The sequence below is a fragment of the Ascaphus truei genome, chromosome 7 (genome assembly GCF_040206685.1).
Source record: "Ascaphus truei isolate aAscTru1 chromosome 7, aAscTru1.hap1, whole genome shotgun sequence".
Taxonomy (NCBI): domain Eukaryota; kingdom Metazoa; phylum Chordata; class Amphibia; order Anura; family Ascaphidae; genus Ascaphus; species Ascaphus truei.
In genome coordinates this window covers 98,246,098-98,256,767 of record NC_134489.1, presented here as the reverse complement: position 1 = coordinate 98,256,767, position 10,670 = coordinate 98,246,098, and the positions used below count along the sequence as shown (strand labels likewise).

Here is a 10,670-nt window from a genome sequence, read left to right as displayed (position 1 = left end):
ATCATCACCTACTACATGTATTATATTTGTAGTTTTTATCACTTACACTAGTAGAACTTTAATTTTTATCTTATTCACAACACTTTGCATATCATTCCTTTATCACTTACTAGCGCTACTATTTGTTTCGGTATATATATATATATATATCAGGTGCCGGGTGCACACTAAGCACAGACAGAGAAAATCTAATAGAAAAGTACTTAACAGATGGTGGGGTACAGGGAGAGGGACAGAGATCACCAGCAAGTCCAGTAGATAAAAGGTGAAAGAAGTCTCCAGCACTCTCCAGACAGAAGCTAAAATTGATTTATTCAATACACGAGGCAAACCAATGTATCCAGAGCAAAATTTCAGACCTCACTCAGTCCCGTCTCAATGCTCTGGATACATTGGTTAGCCTCATGTATTGAATAAATCAATGTTAGCTTCTGTCTGGAGAGTGCTGCGGACTGCTCGCACACACACACGCACGTCAGTGATCCAAGTTCCTTGTCTGAGTAAAATGCCATCTGTACCACAAGAGGTTGTATCTTGCAGCCATACAAATGAAAAAAACATCACATAGTACAGCAATGTAAACTACAGTGAATATATGTGTAATGCTCAAAAGTGGCTACTCACATTAAGGTAGCCAAAAGAGAGCAGCCATCCAGCTTATAAGGGGTACTAAACACTCTACGCGTTTCGCCGTTGTGCGACTACGGCTTCGTCAGGAGTCTCCTGACGAAGCCGTAGTCACACAACGCGAAACGCGTAGTGTTTAGTCCAGTAGTATCCAAGAGAAGGAACACCGAGAATCCACCTCCACCATCGAGCTCGGCGGTCTCAGACGCACCGGAAGTGACGTGAGCCCCGGTGGGGATACAGTGTTTCGGTGAAGCGGAGGACAACGAGGAACTCAGGAGATCGAGACTCCCTGTGTACCTGATACCCTCTTTCTATTTCGCCTATTTTGTTCATCCAAAGTGTAAGCCTCCATTTGTATATCTTTTGTCTGAATACATTACCGTCTACACTATATGGTTTTCTTCTTTTCTTCCTTGGAGACTGTTGGCTGGTAGCTGCTGCATATCCACAGGGAACATCCACTCCTTATAAGCTGGATGGCTGCTCTCTTTTGGCTACCTTAATGTGAGTAGCCACTTTTGAGCATTACACATATATTCACTGTAGTTTACATTGCTGTACTATGTGATGTTTTTTTCATTTCTATGGCTGCAAGATACGCTCCCCTGGTCTTTTGGAACAACAGTTGATGCAAGACAAGTGAAGCAGTCTTTATCCAAGGGTTGTAGTGTGTCTTTTAGCCTCATATTCACTTTCAAGCACTTTTGTTCACTTTGCTATTTTGCACAAGTATTCACAATTGTTTATATTTTGCACACTATTAAGTGGTTATTATACTTTATACTTTTAATATTTCTTTTTGGGTTTGTTAGAGCGCTATCGAACACCTTTTTTGTTCCACAAGAGGTTGTGGTCAGGACCCTATTTATGGAATGTCTCCACACCCACAGAGACAGAGAAGATACTGAGAGAACTCCGAGAAACAAGCAGAGACAAAAAAGAGAAACGAAATGGGGTCTGAGAAAGAGATATCTCCGTTTTTAACCTTTTAAGAAGTCTGTCAAACTTTCTTCTGACTCAACGAAAGCCCGGCCTATGTATCAAGAGATACCGTACCATCACTGTATTTAATTTAGAAATGTACATTGTTGTATACACATATCATATTACAATAGAAGATATTTAAATCTATATCAGGGAATTTTATTGAAGGGAACAACAAAATCTAGCAAACAAAAGATTTATGGTACAGAAGTAAAATATCTGCCATTACCGTAATGTATTTCGGCAGAAACCCTAGTGAACTCAATATACATTTTCCAACTGCTGTGTTATGCTGCTATAACCCCCCAAACACAGGCTGAAAACAGCAGACATGAGGAAGCAGGTTGACCCAAAGGTTGGATGTTCCATTTAGAAGGATAGAGAGAAAGACACAGGAAAACAATGACCATTAACGCACATACAGCCATATTTACTACATTTCCAAAACCTGAACACACCTTACACCTCATTCAAGTGATTTATCCATAAGGTGTCTTCTGGTGCAAGTAGGTGTCTTATGGAGTAGCACTGCTTAGTAAATATGGCTCATAGGGAGGAATAGTAAGAGATGTCATCGTTAGAAGAAGAAAAGCCGGCCCATATTTTATTGTGTCCTATATAAATCACCAAATATTTATAATGAGGACTCCAAGGAGCAGACAGAGGAACCTCAGAATAACTTACCTTCCTGTTGTCAGGGACCCACAATAACACAAAATGGATGAAAGTTGTTTAGGACCAACTGTGACATCAGAGTCAGGTCACCAGTCCAGCCTGCAATGTTCCGGGTCACCAGTCCAGAATCAGGTGATTGTAGAGCAGTGACTCCCTCTGACCGTGTTTTCAGATACTGCTCTTGTTAGCAGTCTCTTGGTAGGTCCTGAATGAGAAGGGGATGTTAGATGGGGATGTAATTTTGTCTGCCCCAGCACAGTCCATGTCCCAGAACCTGGAGACCTCGCTCTCACATACACAGTTGGGAACACCCTGACAGTCCCCCTTCTCTGGTAATCTGATAACAGCATATGTTTATCTCTCCTCCAGATAATCTCTCTGAAACACTCTATTAATCCCCCTTGATAAAGAAGTCCCTGCCAGGATTAGTAAAAGTGCCTGACCAGCCCTGTCCTTTCTGTCATAGGACTGAGCTCTCTGCATTCAGTGAATACCCCTTCCCTCTGCCCCCTGGGATAAACACATGCGGATTGTGTCTGCCCTTTATACCACAGGGACCTTTAACACCTTCAACGCTGATCCTGCAATGAGGCCCTCCCATCCCGTGACACTGTCACAGGCTGTCTCTTTGTATCTGGCTACAATGAATACATTGTAGGAGATAGCAACACAGGCTTCTGTAACCCTCTCTCTCTGCTAAAGCCAGTCTTCTCTCTTCTGCACTTTCTGATGCTGTTCTTGCAGTCTATGTGCTATGAGCTGGCTATGTGTTGACTCCATTTAAACTGTCTTGGTTGGAGTTTTCTAGGCTGTCTCTCTAAACATGTATTTCTCATACTTACTCTTGCTGTCTCTCACTTGCTCTGCTTCTCTCTCTTAGCTGTGTATGTCTCTCTCTCTCCTCTAGCTGTGTATGTGTGTCTCTTCTCCTGGCTGTGTATGTCTCTCTCTCCCCTGGCTGTGTATGTCTCTCTCTCTCCCCTGGCTGTGTATGTCTCTCTCTCCCCTGGCTGTGTATGTCTCTCTCTCCTCTGCCTGTGAATGTGTCTCTCTCCCCTGGCTGTGTATGTCTCTCTCCTCTGCCTGTGAATGTGTGTCTCTCCCCTGGCTGTGTATGTCTCTCTCTCTCCCCTGGCTGTGTATGTCTCTCTCTCTCCCCTGGCTGTGTATGTCTCTCTCTCCACTGGCTGTGTATGTCTCTCTCTCCCCTGACTGTGTATGTCTCTCTCCTCTGTCTGTGTCTCTCTCCCCTGGCTGTGTATGTCTCTCTCCTCTGGCTTTGTATGTGTCTCTCTCCACTGACTGTGTATGTCTCTCTCTCCTTGCTGTGTATGTCTCTCTCTCCTTGCTGTGTATGTCTCTCTCCTCTGAGTGTGTATGTCTCTGTCTCTCTCATCTGATTGTGTATGTCTCTGTCTCTCTCATCTGATTGTGTATGTGTGTCTCTCTCCCCTGGCTGTGTATGTCTCTCTCTCTCTCTCCCCTGACTGTGTATGTCTCTCTCCTCTGAGTGTGTATGTCTCTGTCTCTCTCATCTGATTGTGTCTCTCTCTCTCTCTCCCCTGGTTGTGTGTGTATCTCTCTCTCTCTTCCCTGGTTGTGTATGTATGTGTCTCTCTCTCTCTCTTCCCTGGTTGTGTATGTATGTCTCTCTCTCTCTCTCTCCCCTGGTTGTGTGTGTATCTCTCTCTCTTCCCTGGTTGTGTATGTATGTGTCTCTCTTCTCTCCCCCCTGGCTGTCTCTCTTCTCTCCCCCCTGGCTGTCTCTCTTCTCTCCCCCCTGGCTGTGTGCCTCTCTGGACCTGTGTATTTATTTTGCTGCTGTTTACGTCAGCTCTTCTATGACGTCACAATCAGCTGAAGGGAAACATCCAGAAAATACCAGGCGAGCCTTTAGCCGTCTGACCAATCAGCGTTGTGGCCACGCCCCTCATCCCCGGCCTGCCGCAAACCACGCCCTATTTATGAATAGCATTCAATCCCAGCTTTTGATTGGCTGAGCTGGAATACAGGAGTCAGAGGCTTGAAACGCACAATAACTGTAACCACGCCCCCAGCATCCCACCCCCTCACACGTGACAAGGGAAGGTAGGCTTGTTGTTGCAGTGAAATATATTCATGCCATTATTGTGTCTGGGGTTTGTCCCTTTTAGAAAAAACTCAACATGATCAGTGAAACAAGTGGGTCATCATGCCTACATTACACTGGGCAAAGTACCTACACAATATGCTGAGAAGCAGGCTAACACACAGTAATGCAATACATTATATTCCAGGCAATAGGGGTTATGAATAATGTATGGTTGTGTGTTTTCCTGATTCTCACCATATTGTATAGGAGTTGATCAAAGATGTTTCCAATTAGTCTCTAATGGGTTTATTTGATCATTCTATTTAATAGAAGAATACCGTTATCGCTGCTAATGACTGTACACTGGACCGCACTTATGGAGTGGGCTGGATTGCGAGAGCCAGCAGAACTGGGACAGATTGTGGGATACGATTTACTGATATGAGGGCTAGATGGTCACGTGTACAGTCAGCCTCAGAGACAAAGGTATACTTAAATGGAATTATCAAATAAACACCTTAGCATGTAGTACTGATATTAACTTCTTTATGAGTTAGCTCCTCTGACTTTATCATTTCATGTAAAGGCATTTTAAGCATTAATAAGCTAACAATATAGCCCAGATTCACTAAACTCCAGTAAGCCACATAACTTGACAGTAAATGACTAATGCCATGTTATTAGTAACACTGTATCCACTAAATATCATACAGTTAATGCCATGTTTTATCCTGTAAAGAGCATAGCGTTATCTATAATGCACAGTGCGGATTTCCCGTTAAGCCCAGGCCTAGGGTGGAAAAATGTTGAGGCTGCAAAAATGTCCGCCCCCATATATAGATGCAGCACTCTCGGGCCTATCGGGCCTGATGGGAAGGCACGTAAGCAAGCTGCATAACCAGAAGAGAACCTGAGGGACATGGGGAATTGCACCATCCGTTTTAATACAACGGCATAATGATGTCAGTGTTGTCTCCTACTATTTTATCTATAAAGTTATTATCTTTACATTCATTTGGGTTTCCTTGCGCTTCTCTATTTTGTTTTTTATATTTTAAATAATATAGCGTTATTTCCCACTCCTCTCCAGAGAGGGAAATGACAGGTTAAAGGCAGATTTTCTAAGTGCGTAAAGTCTGTCTAATTTGGGGATTTATTGTAGGATTACATCGCAATGCCATATATTAATTTTAAAGCTGAATGTGGACTGCTAAAAATGGTACAACAAAACAGAAGCAAAATAGTTTAAAGTCAAATTTATCATAGATATTACCTCCGGCCTTATTAGCGCAAAACATTTTCAGCGTTAGCTGCGCAGGCGCTATTTGTATGTGCTACTAAATATTTACATAAATATCACATGACTTTCATGAAGATGTGAAGTTACCTAAAGTCATGTTCCCCTTCTGCTGTTGTAACCTGTCCGTGGGGTCCAGCGGGGGTAAACACATTGCTAAGGCTGAGATTATAGAGGGGGTGATAGTGCTCGCGCGGGTGACATGAACCACAGTCCCATTCCCTATGAGGCCACCCAGAGTGCGCGCGACCGCGCTAGCGATGCAGAGTGTCCGCGCGGCAGTTTTATTAAAAGACAAACTATTTTGTCTTTTCGCGCTGCGGCTGCGTCCCGTGAGCTGTTCAGCCAATCAGGGTAAACCAGCCTGGTGACGCGTCCGCCACGCCTCCCCCATCGCTCAGGGAAAAGACACGCCAGACGCCATGCGCTCGCCCCCTCTATAATCTCAGCCTAAGAGGTAATATGGTATCATGTGTAACCCCCTCCTTGTCTGATCCAAAGGAGTGTTACGTCGAGGTAGTGTATTTAGGCATAAGTGCTTGTGTGGTTGTGTTACCTTTCTCAGGATGCTGGCATCCGTGCAGGCTGGTGTAGTAAGCGTTGATGAAATAAAGAGGCGCCAGGAACTTTATTCAGACAAACAGTTCTTTATTTATTATTATAGGCATTCATAATAATTCCCTGGGGGATCAGGCAACACTTCAGGGAGGCACATGTCTTGCCACCTTTCCAGATAAACAGCAATCCCTTGCATGCGAACATGAGGTTTGCTAGGAGCCCACAAGGACTCTATACAAGGTACCAGTATGAATAATGTGTGCGCTGTCCCTACAATCTCTGTTGATTCCGAGCGTGGATGGTTGTTCCTCTGCTACTCCAATTCTCCCGTGATCTGCGGGGTAAACCAGGACACATTCATCCCTTTTTTTTTTAATGTTTGTTAAATGTTGCTATGTTACACATATGTGTCCCCATTACCGACTTGTTGTTGCTTTATATGGACTTGATGTACTTTGTCATCATTAACTTGTTTGTGTCTTGGCTTGTCAACCACGGATTACACTGATTGGAAGACTTTTCACTTTACCCGGTTGAGATCCGGATTGGCGGGAGGTTATTACCTCTTCATTATTTAAGACCAGCCCTAGGATTCATTAGACCATCCCCCTGATGAAGCATCGTTTGACGCGAAATGCGTTGTGAGGTCATCACGCAGCTACATGATGCCGTGATGACGGACGTCTGGAAGCTGACATCTCCTTACCTCCATGAGGACGCCTATTCCAACTGCACCAACCACTTATAACAACTTGTTTGCTGGACTGTACTCCTTATTCTATCTTGGACTGTGAGATTGCGGGGTCGTGACTCTTCAGGATCCGACCGTCGTGGCTGTGTCCTTTTGGATGTATGGATAACTGGATCTACATGCTCCTATTTTATAGGTAAGTGTTATTTTGTTACTTTTATACATTTTACCGTATTGGAGCTTATTGTGTTTTTTCCTTTTTGCGCTCTTTTTTGTTTTATCTATACAGGGGTGCACCTTCTATCTAGGACCCCAAATCCAGACATCCTGTGCAGGTTCCGCCTAGTACCTACTTTGGCTTGCCAGTGTGCTATTTGTGCCTGTACTTAGGCAGACCGTACATTATATGATACTCTGAGGCCCTTCTCGAGGAATCACCTGGCATGGGTATCCTGCACATCCTCTTTGTTGGGCATATATGGCCCTCTCTTCAGAAGGGGACACTCCATAACTGAAAATAATAAACGGTGACCTCTCATCCTAAACACTTACTTACAAATTTAAAGGACAAATGATATATACAGTGAGGCTCCTCTCCTCTTGTCCTCCAGGAACCTAGGGTCTAAAACAGGGGTCTGCAACCTTACAAACAAGAAGAGACTTTTTTTTTAAAAATGTGTCCAAAATATTTTCAGAGCCACAAGACATGCATGCATCTCTTCCTCTCACCCTCTTACTCAATCCCCTGATCTCACCCTCAATCCCCTGATCTCACCCTCAATCCCCGATCTCTCACTCAATCCCCCGCATCCCTCACTCAATTCCCCATCTCTCACTCAATTCCCCTTCTCTCACTCAATTCCTCATCTCTCACTCAATAACTAATCTCTCACTCAACCACCCATCTCTCACTCAATCTCCCATCCCTCTCACTCAATACCCTCTCTCTCACTCAATCCCCCTTCCCTCTCACTCAATCCCCTCTTCCTCTCACTAAATCCCCCTTCCCTCTCACTCTGTCAACCCACACTCAATTCTTCCTCCCTTCCCACATTCAATTTCCCCCTCTCCCACCCACAATTCAACACAATTTCCCACTTACACAAACAATTCCTCACTTACATAAACACACATAATTCCCCCGTTTTACACACACACACACACACACACACACACACACACACACACACACACACACACACACACACACACACACACACACACACAAATTCCCCCGTTACACACACACAACCACACACACACACACAATTTCCCACTTACATAAACACACACACACAATTCCCCCGTTACACACACACACACAATTCCCGAATTACATACACACACACACACACTTCCCCACTTGCTTACACCCGCACTGTTTCATGTCTATATACCACTCAGGACCCATGTAGCAGGACAAGGTTCTCTGCTTCTCCCTCAGTCTGCAAGGATCCATACGAGGCAGCACAGGTTACCATGACGACCACAGGTCCACCCTCGGCCTCCTCGCACTCCGCCTCCAGTCACATGATGACACGAGGAGGCCGGCCTTTAAAGCAGGCACTAGGAAGCTCTTTGCATGCGGAGACGCATCGCAGGCAGTAGAAGTGCCAGCTGGCCGCCCTGAGCCACCAGCACTGGTTGAAAGAGCCGCATGCAGCCGATCCCTGCTCTGGAAGTTTCTGCAGCCCTATTTATACCTCTCTGTGAGGTCACCATCACCCTGGGTACACGGGGAGAGGTTTGAATATTGCTTAGTCACTCTGACTCAGACGAAGCATCTTCCAGAAAATGGGCGTGGATAAGCCTCTGCCGAGTTATTTTGCAACCAGTGGCAGATTTCCCATTAGGCCGGGCCTAGGGCGGCAAAAATGTCCGCCCTCATATACATGTGCCGCGCTCTCCGGCCTATCGGGCCTGATGGGAAGTCACTTACATATGCCAAGCGCCTCCTTGTTGTCTCCTTTCTGCCTCCCTCCTCCTTCCGATTCGCGGCGTCACGTCACCAACGTGGCGGTACACAGTGTCTCATTCCCGTGGCAACGCGATGTCGCAATGCCAAATTACGTCATGGCATTGCGTTACCATGGCAAAGCGACACCGTGTGATGCCATTTTGGTGACTGCCGCTGCAGATCGGGAGGAGGAGGGTGGCAGAAAGGAGACAGCAAGGAGGCGCCCGCATGTGTAAGTGCCACCAAATTTCGCAGCTGTTTGCAACATTATATGGGAAAGGTTGCGGTACCTTGAAACAACCCACGCAGTTATCTCTTAAGAGGCCGTAACCCCCTAAATGCACACAGTGATCCCAGAGGGGGGTTACACATGATATCCCGTACACTTACATGTCTTGCAAACTCATCTTGTCTGCTAATACAGTTTAGCATGCGATGTTGGTTTTGTGGCTTAGTTGCAAGATTCAAGGTGGAGGAAATTTTGAGTGAATGGAAAGTGGGCAAAAAAAAGTTATCTTTTTGTAAAAGTAAATGTATGTTGAATAAACGTTTTTAAAACATACTACAAAACTGGCTTTTCTTCGGAGTAGGAACACAGTAAAACTGAGATAAGTTGTCTGTTTTTATTATAAATGTGTCTGTCTGTACATGAAAACATATGTAGCATTTTCTATGTATTGATTTGATTATAGATTTACAAAGAGAAACAAACGCCAGATAAGTAATTTCATTATTTATTAAATAGACAGCTCTCCTGCAATGATAATGGAATGCTGGTGCAATCAATTAATACTCTTCTCCCTCCTCTCCTTCCCCCTCCACGCTGTCAGTGCCGACCTCTTCGTAATCCTTCTCCAGGGCAGCCATGTCTTCACGGGCCTCAGAGAATTCTCCTTCTTCCATCCCCTCTCCCACGTACCAATGCACAAAGGCGCGCTTGGCGTACATCAGGTCAAACTTGTGGTCCAGGCGAGCCCAGGCCTCTGCGATGGCGGTGGTGTTGCTCAGCATGCACACAGCACGCTGCACCTTGGCCAGGTCCCCACCTGGAACCACAGTGGGAGGCTGGTAGTTGATGCCAACCTTGAAACCTGTTGGGCACCAGTCAACAAACTGAATGGTGCGCTTGGTCTTGATGGTGGCAATAGCAGCATTGACATCTTTGGGCACCACATCACCACGGTACAGCAGGCAGCAAGCCATGTATTTACCGTGACGGGGGTCACATTTCACCATCTGGTTAGCCGGCTCAAAGCAAGCGTTGGTTATTTCAGACACAGAGAGCTGCTCATGGTAAGCTTTCTCTGCAGAGATAACCGGGGCGTAGGTGGCCAAGGGGAAGTGGATACGGGGGTAGGGCACCAAGTTGGTCTGAAACTCTGTTAGGTCAACATTCAGAGCCCCATCAAATCTCAGGGAGGCTGTGATAGAGGACACGATCTGGCCAATCAGGCGGTTCAGGTTGGTGTAGGTTGGACGCTCAATGTCCAGGTTCCTGCGGCAGATATCATAAATGGCCTCATTGTCCACCATGAAGGCGCAGTCTGAGTGCTCCAGAGTGGTGTGGGTGGTAAGGATGGCATTGTATGGTTCAACCACAGCCGTTGAGATCTGTGGAGCTGGATAAATAGCGAATTCCAGCTTGGACTTCTTGCCGTAGTCTACAGAGAGACGTTCCATTAGCAGGGAGGTGAAGCCTGAGCCAGTGCCACCTCCAAAGCTGTGGAAGATGAGGAATCCCTGGAGCCCAGTACACTGATCAGCCTGAAAGAAAGGAGACACCAGGGGAAGTCAGACATAGATTTGC

At 45.7% G+C, this 10,670-nt stretch overlaps 1 protein-coding gene across 3 annotated transcripts in view; it reads right to left on the bottom strand.

The window, feature by feature from the left end:
• Window positions 1-9,581: 9,581 nt before the first annotated feature.
• LOC142499754 (tubulin alpha-1A chain-like) overlaps window positions 9,582-10,670 on the bottom strand; it is a 41,155-nt gene continuing 40,066 nt past the window's right edge. For all 3 annotated transcript variants that reach the window (XM_075609595.1, XM_075609594.1, XM_075609596.1), the window contains exon 4: window positions 9,582-10,627. In XM_075609595.1, coding sequence (XP_075465710.1) covers window positions 9,650-10,627 — 978 coding nt within the window. In that variant the 3' untranslated portion in view covers window positions 9,582-9,649. The remainder of the gene's footprint in view (window positions 10,628-10,670) is intronic.